Below are 21,359 nucleotides of genomic sequence, written 5' to 3' on the forward strand. Positions count from 1 at the left end.
AAATTTTGCAAAAGTTTATACACAACCTTCCAAACTATAAAACTGTACGATACTGGAGATAAATAAGGGATTCCAATAGATTTTTGTGAGCTAAGAGATGAGAAATTCTCTTTAATCGAAGCATGTTCCGTCTCAACGATTATCAAATTGAGCTGCAATTCAAGTCGGAAAGTGGAATTTTGCGGAGCTTTTGAATGGTTTTGTGGTATTTAGTTTTATGCAACACTTTTTAATTTACCATTGATGATTTGTGTTGTATACACACCTAGAATCGCCGGAGTAGACGACGGTTCCACATTGCGGTGTTCTTCTGCATAAAATGAGAACAAGAATAAAAGTACTACATTCATTTTGCTCTTTGTGTCAACATGAAACTTATGAGAAAAAAGTATTGTATAACAATAATTGCTGCAATTATCATTTGCTAAAGGCCCATTTCGTACGCTTATACACAGGGACTTAGTAATCAATTTAACACAATTATACTCTCACGTATGTTGTTCCCAGTTATACTTTCTGTGTGAAAATTGACTTTGGGCCTTTACAACATTACAAACTCATCTCTCTTTAGGTTCTTTTGGTCTCTAAGTACATACCCTACCAAGCAACTGCAACATTGTGTTGGAGGAGGTAGTACGTCTAGAGTATTGGCTATAACCAAAGTGTACAGATTTTCATTTTGCATGTGAAATTCAACTTGATATTCCGCAGTCCATCAAGTAACCAACAACAAACAATATGTCATAAGACATAGCATTTGGCGATGATTAGTAATCGATCATTGAGCCTCCTTCAACACAACATCGACCTCTATCATTAATATTCACATGCTAAAAAACTACCCTCGTGTACGTTTATCATTACTGGGAAAGCGCATTACCGGCTTCGTAATTAAACACGCGAAACAAATTGCAACTAATTCTTTATTGTTTTATACCCTTTAACATCCCAACGATGTTCATTTGTAGCTACGGGGAACTCGATTAGTAGATTTTCCCGATTAGATTATTGCGATCTTCTCTAAATTATTAAATTTTCACATGAAAGCTATAACCATTTAAATAATCAATTGGATTGTGCAATTTTGTGCGATCCAGAATTTCTCCAGAACTTTACTGCATCTAGATGTACCTTCCTTTGTCCTGCGGAAAGTACCGGATAACATGTCTCGGAAAAAGCATGTAGTTTCGAGGTGACGCTCTAACAAGAAAAGGCATCCTGCACATTTCAAAAGTATGTTTCATGAAATAGCTAGTGAATTGCTTGGAGTTCATATCCTGACCAAAAGAAGTTTTTAATAATCACACCCTTACTTAGTTTAATGTTATTGGCTCCCAATTTTGCAAACTGTTAGCAATTCTTCTTGAAGTTTTATCATTCTTTTCCATGTCATATTGTCGTCCCTGCAATAGAGACTGCTTCAAAAACTGAGAGATCTCTTGCGAACTTTGATCAATCATCTTCAATACAACCTGGTTTATCAATTTATTCAAATCGTTGTTTTTTGAAAATTCAATTATACTTTGACTCAATTGTCGGTATATATGCGCATGTACTTCATCCAATTCACCATTATCTTCACCTACTAATCCTGCGTCAAATTTGGTTGCGATTTTAGTCAAAATACTCACAGGATCGTAAAAAGGGTTTGTAGATTCATCCGATTGTTCAATCAAGATCTTGAGAAACTTGGGTTTATCCAACGACTGATTAATCAAAGAGTTCCAGGTATCTTTATCATTCAACCTCTTGGCAAATTCAATCGCCATTTGTGGATCGTCTAGCTTATTAATCACCAAGTTCAACGCTTGCTTATTTTCTCCAATCTTGCCCAACAAATAAATCAACTCTTGATAAAAATTGTTTTGCTGGCAAATTTCGATGGCCCCGTCAACATCATAAGTGCTTTGGGTCGCATCGTTTTCATCATTGGCCATGAGAAACGGAAGTAAGTCCCGACGTGAGTAGTTTGAGTACAACTCAATAAGCTCGTCCCCGTAATCTCTCACCAATAGCTTATCGATAGCTTGTAGTCGGGTTAAGTAAAAGAAATTGATAAATGACAAATGCGGATGGGATTTAAACAATTCAACGATATCATGGGATGGAATTTCGAGGCGGTGATCTACCAATATATCAATCGTTGGTGATAGTTTCTCTCCAAGTGTATCTATTGGCCATTTTGAAATGGCATCAGGGTTATCAAATTGTAATTCGATGAATGTGGGTAATTGAGGTACAAAATTTTTCAAAATATGATTCCTTGACAAGTACTCAACAATGTTTTTGTCCTTTAATTTCACAAGATGAGGTACTGCCTTGAGTGGTTGGAGCTTTTTATCGTAAAGCTTAACAAGTGTTCCTTCAACTAAGCTATAGCGTTCACCATTATTGTCTCCCAAACCTGATTCCCGCTTTTTTAACTCAGACTCAACTGTCGCAACTTCATATAACTCGATAGGCCATTTACAAATCAATTCATACGCCTTTCGTGGTTCATTTGCTATCCAATAAATCAATATCTTTGTGAACAATTCCGCGGGCAATGTCGAAACACTTGGTATAACATTACTCAATATGTCAATGTGTCCACTGTTGATGAAAATATGTGCCCATGTTTGCCATTGACTGATGATCTCACTTCGCATTTCATCTTTGGGATGGAGTCCAGAATCAATTGCAACCGCGTCTTCATCGGGGCTGCTTGTTTGTTCATCCACTGTTGTTTCCTCTTTTAACGGTAACAAAGACCTCAAAAAATCAGCAGCTTTCACCCACTCATCCACTTTTACCAACAGGTCAACGTACTGGACACCAAAGCTCATTCGTTTCACGGGAGACACTATGTGTTCACTCACCTCGTAGGCTCGTAAATAATCCTCCTTCATCAAATACCACTGTAACCTATCATGTAACTGGTATTCTTGTGCAACAACTCCATCTTTGGCACTGATAATAAAATACTTTGGCACTTGATCAATGTGAGACCCCAATGTAAAATCATTCAATCCCAAATTTTGGATATTCTTTAAAGCTAGCTCCTCTTCAAACTCCACCTCTCCTGTTGTAGAGTTGATCAATTTCAAATCAGGATTATTATCTGTTGCTTTTCCTCCATTTGCTTCGCCAAATGGCTTTCGTACTGGTGGCTCATAAGTAAGGACTATCCACAAATCATCTTTGTAGCTTGCAATCCCGCAAATCAAGTCGTCTAGTTTAAAAATATGCTCTACTTCTACCTTCTTTTCTTGGGTGGCTCGAAAGGAAATAGAAGCAGTGGATGGTAAAATCCTGCTCATCCCTGATGAAAGTACTGGCACTGAATCTTGATCCTTTATGTCCAGTGTTGACCCGTCCTTCAATGATATTCGCAAAGACCATATGTAATTACTCCATGCAATAATTAATCTATCAGAGTCAGGTTGCGCTACCCTCGGCCAATATAAGTCATTTCTTGGGCTATCACTTGGTTTCTCCAATACTTTGATCAACGCTCTATTACTCAAATGAAACACATTGATTCCCTTGTCATTCATCCAAATGACCAAGTCACCAACGATTGTCAAACCGACAATGGCTCCATTATTTTGATCAATAATATAATCTGCCTTCTTACCTAGCCAGTTTTTTCTTGAATAGATGACTTTACCGCTCATTCCACCACTGATGAAACTCCTCTTTGATGCATAATTATTATCGAGTACTACTACATGCACAGGTCTTTGAAAATCATACGCAATGATATCTTTTTCATCATCAATGGAACCTATGACAACAGTCCCGTCCATGGAAGCGGATGCAAAAAACTGTCCATCTGTGTATGTGCTCAAAACAGATGCTCGATGAGCTTTGAATGTACGGACAGCAGTGAAGTTGTTTGTGCATATGTGAATAAAACCAGAATGGGTAGCAAATATAAAATATTTATCATGGAAGAAGCATGAAGATACAGGATCCTTGGTAAAGAAGTTACTCGGTAGTTGGTTGATACGTGAGTACTTAAGTTTTGGTGGTTCATCTTCTTCGTCCTCGTCCTGTTCTTGTTCGACATCAGAGCTTCCCTCTTCATCATTATCAATTACTTTATTTTGAGCATTCGACTCTTCGGCTTCAATTTCGTCTAGGTCCTCTTTGCCCTTTGTATCCGACTTGTTCTGACTTTGTTGTGGACTAGATGATGAATAATTTCCTTCTTCGTTTACAACTGGACTGCCAAAATCCACATTTGTATCATTTTCGTGTGCAATGTCCTCCTCTTGTGCATCATGCCATTTACCCTTGTGATCCTCTTGGTGTATATCAACTATACCTATAGCTGCCAAATTCTTATCACCACCATTTTTCTGTGTCTTGTTTTTCTTTTTACTGGCCATTATATCCCAATGATCATTGTTTGGAGTATGTCTTCTGTTGATAAATTCAAACTTGGATTCTTTAAAATGCGGCTTCAATCGAAAAAAATTGATGATTCTTGCAAACAGTCCAATTCCCATCGTCTTCAACAACTTATACCACCATGTTAGTCGCTAGTAAAGGTGTCCTTGTGAAATGTGATCCATCAATAAAGGCACTCATTATTCAAATTGACTCAGTTACCCCAGGCATTGTGCTAGAAGAATTGGACGACACACATTTATTAATACAACAAGATAAAGTAGATACAGTCAAAAATGAGTTAAACAAGATGTTGTCGAAAAATATCTACAATCCGTTTGAGGAAGAGTAAGAGTGTTTATGTATTGAAAATGCTATTTTATTTTGCTGAGGTAGGAGATGGCGATTTGTTGATAATATGAGCTTGTTCCTCATATTCATGGGGTTGATCATTTGAATTCAAGTTATTTGAAGTCATTTCCAATACATTGGGAGTATTTCCGAGTCCCTCTGCGTCTGTATCGTCCAATTCAAGATTTGCTAATATTTCCTCGTTGAATTTTGGTGCATCATGTTGCTCATCTTCATATAATTGATTAACAGTGTCGCCAATGAATCCAGATAAGGCATCCAATTCCATAAAATCAAGCACTCCATCATCTTGCAGCTGCCAAGTTTGTACGTTAACATTTTTCAAGAATTCTTCATAGGTCATCAATATCAAATCCGATAAACTGTTCATCAAAAAGTGGGTGACAGCGGGATCATTGATGATGGATTTTATATCATTGTATAGATTGGGGATTTTAATGATGATATTGTCTTTGAATTGTGATAGTGACTTATTGTTAATTGTATTTTCTTTGTTTTGAAGAATTGGTGCACAGATATCATTTGAGCAGTAAGTTAGAAACTCGCTAACCGCAGCATTGAGCTCAACTTCAATTTCATAATTTGCATCAATCATATTGTTAATTACTTTGGGGACAGTCTTTTTGGCAATCTCAAAGAAGCCTTCATGTCTATGTTCCGTACTTCTCCTTCTCAATAAGTTCCAAATGTCAGATATTCCACTAGTAAAATCTATCGTATAATCATTTCTTGTAAAATGGATGTCAAAATTTTTGATTTGGTTACGTAAAATTATTAAATTGTGAAGGTATGACAATTTTCCCTCGATAACACCTAGATGAGCTATAATTAACTTTGAATACTCCCCCTTTAACAAAACGATACATGCATGAACAATATAATGAGCTATATCGTCAAACACAGCAGAGTTGATTAGCTCATATATATTGGATAATATTGTCATTGCCTTCGCTAAAGGAAGGTACACGCCAGGAAATAAATTCTCTTCGTAATCAACATCTAATGGATTGATAAATTTAATCTTGGATTGTTTTTTATAGCCAATTTTCAAATCCATTGCACTGGGTTTGTACTTCATCAACTTTGTATCGATGTAATTTTGAATTCTAAATATTAAACGGTGTTGGGCATCGTCCAATAAAGGCTGGAATAAGACGCCATATTTTAACGTGTCCAGTTGTACAATGCCAAAGTAACTCTGTGAATCGACCAAGCTGCCGTTGGGGTCATCTAAATCCTCAAACTCGTAGTATTTTTGTAGTAAAGTTGTCAATTGGCATAATGAACTAATGTTGACCTCTTTGAGCACCCATAGACGTATACCATCGTATAATGGATCAAGCACATTCTTCAAAAACGTGTAAAATTCTCCCCAGATCATCGATTTCAATTCATCCTCGTAGAATGATGGGTTGAAGAACTTGATAAACAAAGAAAACTCTTTTTCGATGATTTTCTTGAAATAAGATATCTGATCTTGACACATTTGGACCAAGTCTGTCTTTAGAAGTTTTGTGTATAGGTCACCAATTGTTGAAGTCTTGTCTATATATTGCTTCAAGAGCCTTGCTCGAATTTGAAAATAAGTAGCAAGTACATCATTAATCAATCCATTATACTCATCATGCTTTGTGCTTCGCTTGAACAACTCTTCAGCGAGCTCATGAAAGACTTCTTCGCTATGTTTCAAGTAATTATTGAACTCATTGTATATTAACAAGTCTATCGTTACCACTTGCTTTGAGTCATCTGAGGTTTGCTTCAATTTTACATTTACTGATTCGTTCACACTCCTCAACTCGTTTCTCAAGTAGTTTCTGATCAAAGTCAAGGCTCTGGTCATACATTGGCGAAATCTACTCTTGTACAACTCACAATCCCTAAACTCGGGATGCATCTCCATAAAATCCAATGAATCATCTAAGCTCAACAAAATGTCATTGATGAAATAAGAACGTCTATTGGTTAGCAAATGACTACCAGACTTCGATAAACTTTTGGTTATTGAGTCCAAATGTTCAAAATGCTTTAAATTGGAATGGATTTTGTTGTACTTCTGCTGATACAAATTTTGCTTGTCTAGTAATTCATTAGCCGAAACGTCAAAGTCCAAAGTATCATCAGAAATTTGTTTGTATTCGGCAAAACAATCATTGATATTCTGTATTAATGCATCCGTTTGAGTCTTGAGTTTTTCTAGTTGATCTCTATTCATTTGCAAGTTGCTTTGAAATGCAAGTATGGGATCCAAATGTTTTGCATTGATGTGCTCTATATCCTCAGCTTTCAATACAACATCGTAATCAAACGAGCCAATAAACTGTGACCATAAATTTTGTTCCTCTCGTTGGCTTAAGGGGTATAAGAAGTCGTAGTTGATCGTGGGTGTTGATACGCTGTTTGAATCCGATTTTGATCTCGAACGTCGAAACGTTGTTGCTCTTGGAATGATCTTTTCATGTAGCGGAATTAATCCATTGTTCGTCACGTGTACATCGCTTGCAATTTGCAGCACTGTCGACTTACTTCTAGCCCGTGGCATGTTGATTGGTGCAGAGACTAGTAGTCTTGAATGAACACTGTACAGAATGAAAAATCAAAAAGTTTTGTCGCGACAACATCTTCGACATTATTTTGAATTTGAGACAAAACTTCCAAACGCGTATTAATACATAGTAATAGTCACCATATGCAACTCCAGTGATAAGCCTTCAAGTATGATTGATCCAAGGGATGAAGTTGTCAACAAGGATGACTTACTTAGTGATGACTCTTCGGATGAATTGAAAGATCTATACAAAGAGTTCGAGCTCAAGTACCAAGCCATCAAGAGGAAAGAGTTGGAAAAGAAGAATAAACAGAATGATTCAACAAAGATTTCTCACGAGACGAATGTTACAGTTGTACCAAGGTCTCCGAGCAAAATAGATAAGCCAGTTGAAGCACCAAATAAATTGAAAAAAGAAGTTGATTTACCGTTGCCAAACACGAAGAAAGCGTCGGAATTTTTATCTCAGTTGTACAATGCAAACATGACAAAATCTCAAGAAAAGTATGAAGGAATAGATTACAGTTTGCGCAAATTCGAATTCGATTTCACCGACTGCAAATCTAAACCAAGGGACGTTGTTGACGATTTATGCCCTTTGTCGGGCCTTTACTTGAGACGAAGATATTACCCCAAAGACAAAGTGAATCAACTCATTAAGAAAACCGACGAAAATATGAAAATCCTTAAAATTGACAAAATGTTAGCAAAGACAAACAAGACGAATAATTATCGCGAACCAATGTATACCAACTGGTGTCTAGTTGGATTTGTGTTGCACAAATCAGAGGTTTTATACACGAAAAACGATAAGAAATACATGAAACTAAAAATAGGTGGTTTTCAAAATAGTATAGAATTGCTACTATTTGACGGGGCATTTGAGAAAAATCACAAGCTACAACAAGGCGATTTAATCTTGGTGTTAAACCCTATTGTGAATAAGTATGAGATCAAAGTCAATGAACATGTTTCCAAGACGGGGTTTAATTTGAAGCTTGATGGATCGAATATCAATAGTATTTTGGAAATTGGTGCAATAAGAGATTTTGCAATTTGTCGATTTGTGAAAAAGTTAGACAACCAAAGGTGTACCAATGTTGTTAACGTCACTAAACAACACTTGTGTGACATTCACTTGGATAACAAATTCAGACGGAGTACAAGAATGGAATTGAATGGAGTATCGTTGAGATCACCCACCAAGAATAAAACAAAAGTGTTTCTCAACATGAACAAGAGTCTGAACCCGAGCAACTCCACTGGGTTTATGAGAGAATATAATGAAGATTCGACATTTACCACCTCGGGTTCTGGAAAGATTGATTCGAGAAAATACCAGGATCCAAAATTATTGCAAACACAATTGAAAAAAAGAAAATTGCAAAATGATCGAGCAAATGAGTTGTTGGAGAGGAAATTGTCCAAACTATCATCAAGAAATCCCATCGTTGAAAGCTTGAATATCAAGAATAGAAGTGGTGAATCAATCCGACAAAACCCCCAATCCAGCCATTTTCCCTCATCGATGATATCTAAAATAGGATTTGACCCAACTAATCAAGACAATGATAAATCCAAAGAGACACATCCAGAAAGACTTCAAGAATTGTACGAACTAAGTGCAAAATGCTCAACCAATAAGTCACTTGTGTCCTCTCTGGATGATAAAAGGAGTAAATTACAAAAGTGGCAGAAAAATATAAACACCTTGAAAAACTACGACTCGAAATTAATGGAGCTGAATTTGAATTTGAGCAAACCTGTGGTTAATAGTATAAAGAAGGTGGGTGTGGTGCAGAATAGAGTAACAAAAACTAGCCGCGTCGTTTTCAGTGATGAGGATGATGATGATGAAATTAACGATAAGCGTATTGACGATGATGACGATGATGACTTAAATATAGTCTTTGGTAATGATGACATGAAGGCTAAGTATGAAAAAGTGGTAGGTAGATAGACTGGATGTACAACTTATATCCAATCAGTGCGATTTAGATCACTCGTAGTTATGTCTCGTAGCTGCTGTATAGTCATAGCTATATATTTATATGCAACACAATTGATCTACCTAGTTCTTCGTCATTTTTGAATAGCTTGAATTGATACGTTTTGAATGTATTGGCACGCAACACAAAACAGAAAATATTCTTTGTTCCTGGCGTGTCTGTGTCGTTCAGCTCGCACCATACCGACCCAGCACGTAGTCTCAGAGTAGAGCTATGAGTTGATTGTCTTTTCCCTTCATCCATAAGGTGATCCCTTGAAAAACATGTAAATTCATTACTTAAGCTCTCTTTTGCAACCATTTTCTGTAATCTACAACTTCAATGTCGTTAAACGCCGAGAAATCTCATGAACTCCGAAAATACTAAGTCTCAGCACAGATGTATTTGCGCTCCTTTGCCGTTGTCAAATAAGCTCATCTTGTTGAAGGTTAATTAAAGTGCCACGTGAGGTATGCTTATTACGCGATAGCCTCATCTCATTTTTATATAGCATGAATAATACCTTATGCTTTTGAGATTATTACGTGTAACAATATACCGCCTTTACTTTCAATTATTTATGTTTTGAAATGGTTTACACGCCTTTAGTCGAGTCTGTTTGCTGTCTCCTTTACACAAAACAAGAGGCAACGTGAACCGACAAAAAAAACATATTTAAAATTGTATGAAATTTATTCTGGCAATAATTGGGGGAGAAAACACAAGTCACTGAAATATTTCAATTGACCCAATTTACCCAATTCGAAGAAAATCTTTACAACCGGACTTTTAACTTTTGGTAACTTATAACATTCAGTGATTAATTCATTCTTACCAACAATGGCCACTTCTGTTTCGACTCCAAAGAGACATACCAAATCTCAATCAACTTATGTATGTACCAACATGATTGCTTTTTCCAGTCAATCCCATTTGATTTTTACTAACAATAGAACCTTAGGCTTTTGACAATACAGCAACCAATGTTGCTGCTTCTCAAATGAGAAATGCTTTGAACAACTTGGCAGACACTGTTCAAGATCCTGAAGTCAAGAGAAAGTTTGAAAATGAAATGGATAACTTCTTTTCTTTGTTTAGAAGATACTTGACTGAAAAGGCTTCAGGCACCACCTTGGATTGGGAAAAAATTAGATCGCCATCTGCCGATGAAGTTGTCGCCTACTCCAAGCTTGACGATGATAAGTCCCATGCATCTGCTAATTTGTCGAAATTGGCTGTTTTGAAACTTAATGGTGGTCTAGGTACTTCCATGGGTTGTGTTGGTCCTAAATCTGTTATTGAAGTTAGGGATGGAAACACATTTTTGGACTTGTCGGTTAGACAAATTGAGCACTTGAATAGAACATTTGATGCTGATGTTCCATTGCTTTTGATGAACTCCTTTAACACTGATGCTGATACTGCCAAGATCATCAAAAAGTATCAAGGCCACAGAATAAGAGTCAAGACTTTTAACCAATCTAGATTCCCAAGAATATACAAGGATTCTCTATTGCCAGTTCCAGAATCCTATGACGATTCACTTGACAGTTGGTACCCACCGGGACATGGTGATTTGTTTGAAGCCTTGGTTCAATCTGGGGAGCTCGATGCATTGTTAGCTCAAGGTAGGGAAATCTTGTTTGTTTCCAATGGTGATAACTTGGGTGCAACTGTTGACAACAAAATTCTTTCTCATATGATTGAAACTGGTGCTGAATATATTATGGAGTTGACCGACAAGACAAGAGCTGATGTCAAGGGTGGTACATTGATCAACTACCAAGGAGAAGTTAGATTGTTGGAAATCGCACAAGTTCCAAAAGAGCATGTCGAAGAGTTCAAGAGTATCAAAAAATTCAAGTACTTCAACACTAACAATTTATGGATCAACTTGAGGGCTATTAAAAACTTGGTGGAAGCAAATGCTATTGAAGCTGAAATCATTCCAAATCAAAAGTCAATCTCTAAAGGTAACTCTGAGATCAACGTTTTGCAATTGGAAACTGCTGTTGGTGCTGCTATTAGACACTTTAAGGGCGCCCACGGTGTGGTTGTCCCAAGATCGAGGTTCTTGCCAGTTAAAACCTGTTCCGATTTGTTATTGGTCAAATCAGATTTGTTCTACTTAGAACACGGTGCATTGAAATTAGATCCTACAAGAGATGGATTTTCTAACCCATTGATCAAATTGGGATCTCACTTTAAAAAAGTTAGTGGTTTCCAAGCTAGAATTCCTCATATGCCAGGAATCTTGGAATTGGATCATTTAACCATTACAGGAAATGTCCATATCGGTAAAGGTGTGCAATTGAAAGGTACCGTGATTATTGTTTGTAATGATGGTGATAAGATTGATATTCCAAATGGATCAATTTTGGAGAACGTGGTGGTTACTGGTAACTTGACCCTCTTAGAACATTAAAAAAATCGCGTATATTATAATATAAATTTAATTAAGCAAATCCTTAGCTTCAGTCAAATCTTCATCTCCCGTATAGCTATCCAAATACTCCTGCAATGATTTCTTTAATTGCTCGATTCTCGTTGAAACTTGTGGAACCATTCGTTGACTTTCTTCAAGCACTTCAACTTGTTTCTTTAATTCATATTCGTCAGCATTATTTGTCTTCATTCGATTGACATATTGCTCTTGTTCGGTGACTTCTTGTTGGTACAAGTTCTTCTCTTTGATGAGTCTCTTCAAAGCATTCACTTTGATTTGTAATTGTGTTGGAGCCATCGTTGTAGGATGTTTTGCAAGAATGTGTGTGGTGTTGATACAGATTTCGCGTCTTTAAATCAAAACATTTTTTTACATTTAACTAAACAATTATAATAAGAAAACTAATTTGTTGTAAAGACATAGTGAAGACTCTTTGGATCCCAGCCACCACTGCCATAACCATCACCCAAGTCTTGATTAACCTTTGCGGCTTTAATGACATAAAATGTTTCATCATCATTGATCCTTACGATTGAATTGTGCCAAGGAGTAGGAATGTGCAAAAGATCCGTGCATCTTGGCTCCTTGTGATCTTGAATACTTTCGATTGGAAGGCATTGTTCAGTTCCAATTTTACTCAATAATGAGATTCCAAATTTAGGACCAGCGTTGTTGTGAGCATGTATTGAAAATCTTAGATGAAATGGAAACATCAACTCCACCAAATTTGAATATGCATCATTACGCTTTATCATTTCGTATGCCACTTGGCTAACAATCTTTTTAAACTTTTTCCTAGTCATCTTTCCAACTTTAGGATGAAATTGCAAATCTTCAGTCATGAATTTGGAGAATCCACGGAACAAATATAGTCTTGCATGACCTGGTGTCTTGATATCCTCCCTCAATTTACCATTATCAGTATCGCACGATGACATTAATATCTTGCGACAAACTTCTGATACGGGATCTATCTCAGTACCTAAGAAGTGGCCCAAGTCAACATGCTCAACCATTGCTGGAAGCTCTTTGGAAAATTCGAAAATTTCCGGCAATGAGCAGAATTTAATTGGTGATGTGTCCGCTTGTTTAATCTTTTTATACATTTGCTTCAACGCAGCTGAATATCGATTTACTTTGGAATCATCAACGGCAATACAATCGCTAAACACGTGACCGTCACTGACAATCCAAATGATTATACCAGGAGGATATATTTTATGAACTTCCTCAGCGAAATGTAATAACCTCTGCAAGGCAAGCTCCTCCCCCTTATCGGGTAAGTCACCAGACACTTTTTCATAGTTGGATGATTTGCACGGGAAAGCTGGTAAAACAGCTTCCAAAGGTTGGCCACGAGATGTGAAAAATTCAACACTTGATCTGAAATGCTCCCTACCAATTTCATCCCACATGTCGTGCTCAACAGTGTGCTTCAATTTTTCAGCAAATGTGTCGGTCACCAAATCGGAAAATTCTGACAAATCCTCTATTTTGGAAAAGCCCACTTTTGACCGAGTGATTAATAAATTGATGAACCAAAGCACGAAATCGGTAACTGAAATTTGCAAAGTGACAACCCCTTGTAATTTTTCACCAATCTGCTTTTCCCATACAAAATACCTATCACCGATCAGAGCTTGAGAAAACCCTTCTTTATATTGAAAATACTTGGCATTGACGATCTCGTTTGTTAAATCATCTGAAAATTTGTTGAACTTTCTATAACTCAAGATCATGTTGCTGTCACGACTATATATCATGCAGATATTTTCATATATCGTTGGCGGGCAAGCCCCATCAATAGTGGTGTCACTACTGGCACTGGAATTTAATGATAAAGTTGAAACAGACTCCATTGGTGGTGATCTGGTGATACAATACCGTATATCCGATATGGAGATTTTGAGCTCTTTTATAAGTCGAGGGGAGGCTACTGCGCCATCCTCAGATCTATTTTGGTGCTCAATTTCTTTGAGTTACCTAAAAATGTGGATAAGGAAATTGAGAGAAGTGCTATTCTGCTATATGACGTAACATTGTGTTGACAGGAGAAGGGATACAGAAATCATAAATACCATGAATGGCGTCTCGTATATTTATTCGGTTGGTGAAGGAGAAAAGACCATGTTTGAGCTAACCAAAGTGGTGATATCTTTGATTGCAGGCTTTGGGTTATATTCGCTATTGGAGGTGGTATTTCCTCCTTTTAACTTCCCCAAAAATATCCCAACAATACCATTCTATGTATCGTTTATCAGTACATGGACTAACCTAGACCAAAAGGATATCTACAGCAGGTATTTGCGAGAAAAATTGGAAAAGCATGGGGCGGTTAAGATTTATTTTGCATCAAGATGGAACATCTTGGTGTCAAGACCTGAATATTTAGTTCAAGTGTTCAAGAACGAAGATATTTACGCAAAGAGTGGAAATCACTTGAAGATCCCGGGCTCTGTTTTGGCCAGCTACACTGGTGATAATGTTATATCAGCACACGGCTCCTTATGGAAATTGTATCGAGAGGTGGTATCGCTGACCATTCAATTTCCCGATTTGAGCACAATACACCAAAACACCAGTAAGTTTTTGAACTTGCTTGAACAAGAATTGGCCACTAAATCGTCGATATTGGTTAATGACCTACTTCAGAGATACTCCTTAGCCAATGTTGGTGATGCCATTTTTGGAGTCGATTTTGAAGCCTTGGACAGTAAGGAATCTACAATCCACCAAAAGATCAAATACATCAAGCTGCAAATTTTCAAACCGTTTTTCATGAACTTCCCCTATGTGGAAAATTTCCCTATTCCTAGTCGAATTAAAGCTAAACGGCAGGTGGAAGGTTTTAGAACATGGTTTGGCCAAAACCTATTGTCAAATTACAACCCAGAAAAAGAAAATAGTGCAGCTACAAAGTTGGCCCAAGCATTGTACAATGAGAAATTGACACAGAAACAATTTTTTGACAATGCAATTATAATAATGGTTGCTGGGCATGAAAACCCCCTTTTGCTTATGCTTTCCTTGTTATTTGTCCTTGCAAAATATCCAGATGTGCAGGAGTTGGTTCGTATGGAAAGAGATTCTGAACAGCCATTCTTGAGCTCTGTGATTTACGAAACTTTAAGGTTGTACCCACCCTTGGGGCAAATAATCAATCGTTGTACAACAAGGCTGGTCTGGCTAAGCAATATATATATTCCCAAGGGTGTTTATGTTGGGTACAATAATATGGCTACAGGAAGAGACAGGACAGTATGGGGCATTGATGCAGATCAATTTCAACCTAGTAGATGGGGTACAACTTTAACTGAAATCAATTCAAATTACTCATCCGCAAAAAGGTCAGGTAGGTTACCTGCATTTCATGGACGCAAGCGAGCTTGTTTGGGGGAAAAGTTTGCATTACATGAGTCGAAATGGTCTATTAATTCGATTCTAGAAAAATACAGGATAAGTCTAGATGTAAATTGGAAGGAGAAAATAACTCCTGCTGGACCTATTAGTCCATTAGGGATGAAGTTGGAATTTGAGAAAGTTGAATGGTGAGGGGTTATAGTTTCTTAAAAGATTGTTTTTCCATTTTTCTTGTTTTTTTTCTTTGCTCTTTTTGCAGCAAGTTGCAACATTTATATTCTTGTTGTAATCTCATCTTTGAGCGAATGGGGACGATCCAAAAAATAATAGCAACCAACCATGGAGGCAAGAAATTCCCGTGAAATAGAAGAGATTGTGTCGTTGAGTAATGAAGATGATAAGAAATCATCTATTGTGGAAGAGGAAAATTTAAAGTCAGTAGACGAGCCATATTGTTCGCTCTCTTTCAAACGAAGAGTCATTATAATAGCAGTTGTTACTATTACTGGCTGCTTGGGCCCAATTTCAGGTAACATCTATGTTCCTATTTTACCTCACTTGCAAGAGGTATTTCATGTGTCAAGAACTACAATGAATGGAACAATATCAGTCTTTATGGCAGTTTTTGCATTTGCTCCACTTATTTGGGGGGCATGGGCAGATTATGGAGGTAGGAAACTGTTGTATCTTGTACCACTTCTTTTCTTTATAATTGCAAATGTTTTGCTAGCAACTGTTCCAGCAAATATCGGAGCCCTTTATGTCCTACGCATATTGCAAGCTTTTGGTGCTAGTAGCGTGATGTCTGTTGGAGCCGGTACTATTGCTGATATTATTGAACCAAAGAATAGAGCCAAGGCTATTTCCATTTTTATGTTGGGTCCGCAATTGGGTCCTGTGTTTGGTCCGTTATTGTCAATGATTTCGACAGCCTCATGGAGATGGATATTTGGGCTTTTGGCAATTTTCGGATTCATGGTTTATCTTTGTATACTATTCCTCCTTCCAGAGACTTTACGCTACTTGGTTGGTAATTGTTCTTGCCACCTGGATAACATATTTGTCAGGCCTCGATTGTTTCAAAAAAAGTTGGTGGAAGGTTACCCACGCCCACCCAAACCTAGCTTGAGGAACTACTATCGATTGATCAAGTTTAAGCCTGTGCTTTTGTGCTCACTTAATTCAGGAATGATTTTCGCTAGCTTCTATGGAGTAATGGTTACATTTTCTCATGTTTTGCAGGATCACTACTCGTTCAATGATATACAAACCAGCGTTAGTTATTTATGTCCTGGTTGTGCATTGATTATTGGCCTGACAATAGGAGGCTGGCTTTCTGACAAGTTGCGTGAGAGAATGATTGCTCGATCCATGGTCTATGTTCCCGAAAATCGTTTCTCCATTCAAATAACAGGTTTACTCGTATCCATGACTGGATTAATTGGCTACGCATGGACTGTTGATAAGCATGCACCAGTTTGGACAATCTTCATTTTCACATTTTTAACTGGATTTGGAATGACTTGGGTATTTGTGGCAACAACTACCTACTTGACAGAATGTCTGACTGCACAACCAAGTGCAAACGTGGCAATTGGAAACTTGATGCGGAATATTGCGGCAGCAATATGTACTGCTATCATTGATGTCTCGATCAAGAAGATGGGTTTTGGCTGGTGTATGACTGGTCTTGGACTATTGAACCTAATTGGAATTGGATTTGTTATTGTCTTGTTGGAAATGGGACCTCGATGGAGAAAAGAATATTTCCAGAATTGAATGGTATAAAGTGTGTCTTGGTTGATAGTGCTGTTAAGATGCGGATTTAGCAGTAATAAGTTTCTTATATGTTCTTAGCTGCTGTAGGTGTAAACCAAATCCCTTGATCAGTCTCTAACTGAAGCAGAAGGCCCTTTAATTGTAGCAAAGATTTCCCAAACGTTGTTTAACAGTAGTATAAATTAATAATAAAATAACAAATTTTTAGCTGATCTGTTATTCTTAATAAACCATTTTGATAATCAATCTGGCTATGGCCTAATGGTAAGGCACTTGACTACGGTGGATTACTTCGCTTGCTATCAAGGGATTGGAGGTTCGAGTCCTTCTAGCCAGGTTTTTTTTTCTGCAAAGTAACTTCTATTTTTTTGCAACTTTGTGAGCATTTAATCTATGTTGTTTCACGTTTTACGGTTAGGTTGTGACTGGCTTCACTTGATATCAAATCATTTGTACAGCACCCATAAATAATCGTTAGTTGATATTCCAAAATTCTGACAGATAAAAGACTTCAGGGGAACCCTTAAATCAATTATTCTGCTGTAACAAAAGATATTGGTGAAAATTAGGAGACGAATGTGTCTATTTTGGTGTTCATGATCCGTGTGGGGGCAGGGGCGTGAGTATATACAAAATTTTTACGATCTTTTTGTAATGATGTCAGAAAAACTCGAAGTGGTTGCTAAACTGAATTTTAGTGAAAAGTATACAAACATTCAGCACTTGTGGACTAAACAGCCACATTATTAAAGCGCCATGTGTGACAATATCTTTAGAAATATCCAGTCTCACTTTGGCAAGATTTGTATGCTTAATAATAGATAGGAATTTAACTTTTGAACTGTTGTCTTCTCAAAGATCAATGCTCGATCTATACCCACTATGTTTCTAAAATCACATGTTCCTAAAACTGTCCAATGGCTAATTTTTCTCTGTTATTTTCAAAGCCGGAAAATTCATCACTGCAATGATTGTATAAAGAAAAGGAAATGGTTGTTTTTGTATGTTAAGATACCAATGATCACAATTTCAGGCAGTCTTCTAGAGCTATTGAACCAAGTTTTAGTTATTTTTGTAGTTTGGAGAAGTTCAAAGCCAGTTCATTAGAACACATACTGGAGTTAAAAGGTTTGTATGAGGAATTTTTTCCGTTACAAACTTAATAGTCGAGTCTGTCTTTGAGATATACACTTTTGAAACAATATTACTAAAATTAAGGGTGTGTTCAGTCATGTTCCTGGCAATCTCCGTTCAACCCCTTAATTTTTTTTATCAAAAACCCCCCAATTGATACAAAAATTAGCTGTGTATGAGTTAGAAATGGGACACCAAAGCTAACCTTTACTGGCCATGGCCTAATGGTAAGGCACTTGACTACGGTGTATTACTTCGCTTGCTATCAAGGGATTGGAGGTTCGAGTCCTTCTGGCCAGGTAAAATTTTTTTTGCCTCTCTGATTCTTTCATGCCCCTGATTATACAGTAGAGTTTATGATGTATTCGCTTATATTTATCTACAGCTGATATGTTTACTGTGGGCTTGATCAAGACTTTCTTCATGTATTTCAATAATTAATGAATTTGTTTATCTTTTTGCACATATTTAAAGTCAAAATAGTGTTTATTACTTTTGTTAGCTGTAAAATCTTAATTGAATAAATTTCATTTACCAATATTTGCAAACATTTAAGACAAGAAACAAAAACCTATAATGCTCACTACCTGGGCACCTACATAGTCGTTGCTACTAAAGACTTTCCATGATTGACTCCTCTTACGATTGTTCAAAGGTCGTGCACAATTGCAACCGAACTGTCTAAAGATTTATCTAGAAAACTTTGAGGTGCAAAAAGTGACAAGGGAAAAGTAATGACACTAAAAATCTATCCCGATTGTCTCCTATTAATCTTCTTTATCTTCATTCAACATAAACAATGTCATATTCAGCTATACCAGACCAACCACCAAACTACCCTCCTGCAGAAGAGGGACAAAGCAGAGAAAGACAATTTGGGGATAATGTTCCTGATGATTTCAAGTATTCAGTCGATGTTGCGTCATGCGAACTTCCTGTTCGTCAATTATTCATTCGAAAAGTTTACCTGTTGTTAACTATACAATTGATGGCTTCTGTTCTTGTTGGATATATTGTTCGATCATCAGATCCAATATTGACTTGGACCTTAGAAAATCCATGGATCTTGATTGTCAATTTGTTTGCATCAATTGGATTTATGGTTGCTGCTTTTTTTAAAGCTAGATCATATCCAGTCAACTTGGCGTTGCTTGGGGGATTTACAGTATTTGAAAGCTTTACTTTAGGAATTGCATGTGCTTTCGTTGAAAGTACGGTTGTTATTGAGGCTATATTGTTGACATTGATTATATTCATTGGATTGACTCTTTTTGCATTCCAAACGAAATATGATTTTATTAGCTGGCAAGGCACTTTGGGAATGATTTTGTGGGGGTTGATTGGATGGGGTTTCATTATGATTTTCTTTCCAGGAAACAAAGGGATTGAAAATGTTTACTCATTTATTGGAGCCATTGTATTCAGTGTCTACATTATCATTGATACACAAAAGATTATGAAGACGTGTCATCTTGACGATGAGGTGATTGCTACAATTCTGTTGTATCTTGACATTATCAATTTGTTTTTATTCATTTTACGTTTGCTAAACAACAACCGTGAGAATTAGTATGTATATCTAAATTGTCTATTTTCAATATCAGTTTTATCTAGAAATTCAACATCGTCAACCTCTTGTGTTTGATTTTCATCTCTTTTCAAATTTTCACATTTTAGCATCCACCCAATGAATAAAGTCAATGGTACACATAAACATTGAGTAACCAAGATGACAATTTTTGCTGGATGATAATCAGGCGCACTATATGCTTGAAATAATTGGGGTCCAATAATGTTTGCTACTGAGAATGCAATCATAACCAGAGCACTCCGCATAAACTTTTTACTCGATCCAGCTGTGTTTGCCCCAATCCATGCGTAAATTAACGTGATACACGAAGAGCCACTGTATAACAAATACAATGACAACAAGTTACCAATCTTGTTTGGTGAAATTATCAACACAATAGCACCAATAATGGTTGGGAAAAACATTGATGTTAAGAATAAAGTGTGGTGGCCAAATTTAGCAACGAGCTGGGTTGTGGTTATGATAATAATTACAATCAATGCGCCAACTGGTAATTGAAGTAGAGCTGACTCATAATTGTCAAAGCCAAATGTCAATGTAATAGTGACACTAAAAGTTCCAATTGCACCTGTGACTATTTGAGAACAAAGAGTCAAAAGGACATAAAACCAGGTAAACTTGTCAAGCAAAAGCTCAGAAATTTGCTGTCTTTTGAACTTCGTGCTCTTTGTACCAGTTTGATTCACTCTGACCACATTTTCCAAAATATACAACCTTTCGCTTTCGTTAAGGAACCAGCATGTATGGACATTGTCAGGTAAAAAGAAAAATACAAAGACTCCAAATGCAACAGTTACCAACCCCATTACTAGAAACAAGATCTGCCACGATTTGAATGTAGTGCTCTTAATATGCTGGAATCCGAATGATAATAAACCACCAATTATCGTACCCACACCAGCCATCACTGACCAAATTCCCATACGTGCCACTTGCTGTCCTTTGGTATAATACAACCCACTAATAATGATCAAACCTACGGCACTGGAAGATTCAAATATTCCCAAAATTGTTCTCACTACCATTAATGAAGCATAAGTTGAAGTTGCCGAATGACATGCAACGACAACACCCCATAATATGATAAAAACACCCATGGTTTTACCAAGGGGAAATTTCTGTAAACAATAAGTGATAAATGGCTCACCAAAGATATAAGCAGCGTAGAATATTGTTGACAAGTTGGCAAATTCGTTCCCCTTAAGATTATCCTTGATACCCATAGCAGCAGCATAGTTCAACAACAACTTGTCCAAATATTGCAAAAGATAGACTCCACAAAGTATTGGTAATATGATCCAGTCGAGTTTACGAACAAGTTTACCATGATCAATGGTGCCGACTTCTTTGTGCTGTTTGAGAAAACCTAATGCATTGTCGTAGGAGTTGGACTCGATAGAGCTAATCACTTCCTTGTCGTTGGACTCTGCATCAAACTTGTTTTCACTTACCATTTATTCCAAAAGACTCTTGTTTCTGATGGAAGATGAAAATTTTCAGACATTTGTCGTACTCTTTATAGATGATGAAGTAGCCTTGAATTTAAGTTTTTTTTGTCAGTCCCCCGATATTTATGCGCTTAGAGAACTTTTGCAACAATTTATGCGAAACTCGGGATACTTCAGGTTGACTGGAGTTTTGATACAGCATGTACTCCACTAGGTGATAGTTGGTGTCAATCTTGCCTATGGAGACAATCCTTGTAACTTTGTAGTCTGATCCTTCAAACATCAACAGGAGAATCTACACATATTTTCATACTTCTTT

The 21,359-nt window shown here is 37.0% G+C and overlaps 11 protein-coding genes and 2 non-coding genes across 13 annotated transcripts; 8 read left to right on the forward strand and 5 right to left on the reverse strand. All coding sequences in view use genetic code 12, as the record gives it.

Moving 5' to 3' along the window:
• Window positions 1-1,313: 1,313 nt before the first annotated feature.
• Window positions 1,314-4,493, reverse strand: CORT_0D03900 (Vps41 protein; the record flags this gene model as incomplete). Its single annotated transcript, XM_003869316.1, has 1 exon — window positions 1,314-4,493. One exon carries the CDS (start codon window positions 4,491-4,493, stop codon window positions 1,314-1,316), a length of 3,180 nt encoding a protein of 1,059 aa, XP_003869365.1.
• Window positions 4,494-4,516: 23 nt separating this feature from the next.
• On the forward strand, window positions 4,517-4,726 carry CORT_0D03910 (Tfb5 protein; the record flags this gene model as incomplete). The annotated part of the gene is made up of 1 exon (XM_003869317.1): window positions 4,517-4,726. One exon carries the CDS (start codon window positions 4,517-4,519, stop codon window positions 4,724-4,726), a length of 210 nt encoding a protein of 69 aa, XP_003869366.1.
• Window positions 4,727-4,753: 27 nt separating this feature from the next.
• Window positions 4,754-7,288, reverse strand: CORT_0D03920 (Sec34 protein; the record flags this gene model as incomplete). The annotated part of the gene is made up of 1 exon (XM_003869318.1): window positions 4,754-7,288. The coding sequence occupies one exon, from the start codon at window positions 7,286-7,288 to the stop codon at window positions 4,754-4,756; it is 2,535 nt and encodes an 844-aa protein (XP_003869367.1).
• A 175-nt stretch (window positions 7,289-7,463) lies between these two features.
• Window positions 7,464-9,254, forward strand: CORT_0D03930 (hypothetical protein; the record flags this gene model as incomplete). The annotated part of the gene is made up of 1 exon (XM_003869319.1): window positions 7,464-9,254. The coding sequence occupies one exon, from the start codon at window positions 7,464-7,466 to the stop codon at window positions 9,252-9,254; it is 1,791 nt and encodes a 596-aa protein (XP_003869368.1).
• An 868-nt stretch (window positions 9,255-10,122) lies between these two features.
• CORT_0D03940 (Ugp1 protein) lies at window positions 10,123-11,707 on the forward strand (the record flags this gene model as incomplete). Its single annotated transcript, XM_003869320.1, has 2 exons — window positions 10,123-10,176; window positions 10,244-11,707. 2 exons carry the CDS (start codon window positions 10,123-10,125, stop codon window positions 11,705-11,707), a joined length of 1,518 nt encoding a protein of 505 aa, XP_003869369.1.
• Window positions 11,708-11,734: 27 nt separating this feature from the next.
• CORT_0D03950 (Rbl2 protein) lies at window positions 11,735-12,025 on the reverse strand (the record flags this gene model as incomplete). The annotated part of the gene is made up of 1 exon (XM_003869321.1): window positions 11,735-12,025. The coding sequence occupies one exon, from the start codon at window positions 12,023-12,025 to the stop codon at window positions 11,735-11,737; it is 291 nt and encodes a 96-aa protein (XP_003869370.1).
• A 104-nt stretch (window positions 12,026-12,129) lies between these two features.
• Window positions 12,130-13,491, reverse strand: CORT_0D03960 (Dit1 protein; the record flags this gene model as incomplete). The annotated part of the gene is made up of 1 exon (XM_003869322.1): window positions 12,130-13,491. One exon carries the CDS (start codon window positions 13,489-13,491, stop codon window positions 12,130-12,132), a length of 1,362 nt encoding a protein of 453 aa, XP_003869371.1.
• Window positions 13,492-13,807: 316 nt separating this feature from the next.
• On the forward strand, window positions 13,808-15,280 carry CORT_0D03970 (Dit2 monooxygenase; the record flags this gene model as incomplete). Its single annotated transcript, XM_003869323.1, has 1 exon — window positions 13,808-15,280. The coding sequence occupies one exon, from the start codon at window positions 13,808-13,810 to the stop codon at window positions 15,278-15,280; it is 1,473 nt and encodes a 490-aa protein (XP_003869372.1).
• Window positions 15,281-15,427: 147 nt separating this feature from the next.
• Window positions 15,428-16,867, forward strand: CORT_0D03980 (membrane transporter; the record flags this gene model as incomplete). The annotated part of the gene is made up of 1 exon (XM_003869324.1): window positions 15,428-16,867. The coding sequence occupies one exon, from the start codon at window positions 15,428-15,430 to the stop codon at window positions 16,865-16,867; it is 1,440 nt and encodes a 479-aa protein (XP_003869373.1).
• A 247-nt stretch (window positions 16,868-17,114) lies between these two features.
• CORT_0_Arg(ACG)_56 lies at window positions 17,115-17,204 on the forward strand. The gene has a single exon. It is a non-coding gene (tRNA).
• A 1,007-nt stretch (window positions 17,205-18,211) lies between these two features.
• Window positions 18,212-18,301, forward strand: CORT_0_Arg(ACG)_57. Its single transcript has one exon. It is a non-coding gene (tRNA).
• A 499-nt stretch (window positions 18,302-18,800) lies between these two features.
• CORT_0D03990 (hypothetical protein) lies at window positions 18,801-19,571 on the forward strand (the record flags this gene model as incomplete). Its single annotated transcript, XM_003869325.1, has 1 exon — window positions 18,801-19,571. The coding sequence occupies one exon, from the start codon at window positions 18,801-18,803 to the stop codon at window positions 19,569-19,571; it is 771 nt and encodes a 256-aa protein (XP_003869374.1).
• Window positions 19,568-21,046, reverse strand: CORT_0D04000 (transporter; the record flags this gene model as incomplete). The annotated part of the gene is made up of 1 exon (XM_003869326.1): window positions 19,568-21,046. One exon carries the CDS (start codon window positions 21,044-21,046, stop codon window positions 19,568-19,570), a length of 1,479 nt encoding a protein of 492 aa, XP_003869375.1.
• Between the last annotated feature and the right edge of the window lie 313 nt (window positions 21,047-21,359).

This window comes from Candida orthopsilosis (genome assembly GCF_000315875.1).
Source record: "Candida orthopsilosis Co 90-125, chromosome 4 draft sequence".
Taxonomy (NCBI): Eukaryota; Fungi; Ascomycota; class Pichiomycetes; order Serinales; family Debaryomycetaceae; genus Lodderomyces; species Lodderomyces orthopsilosis.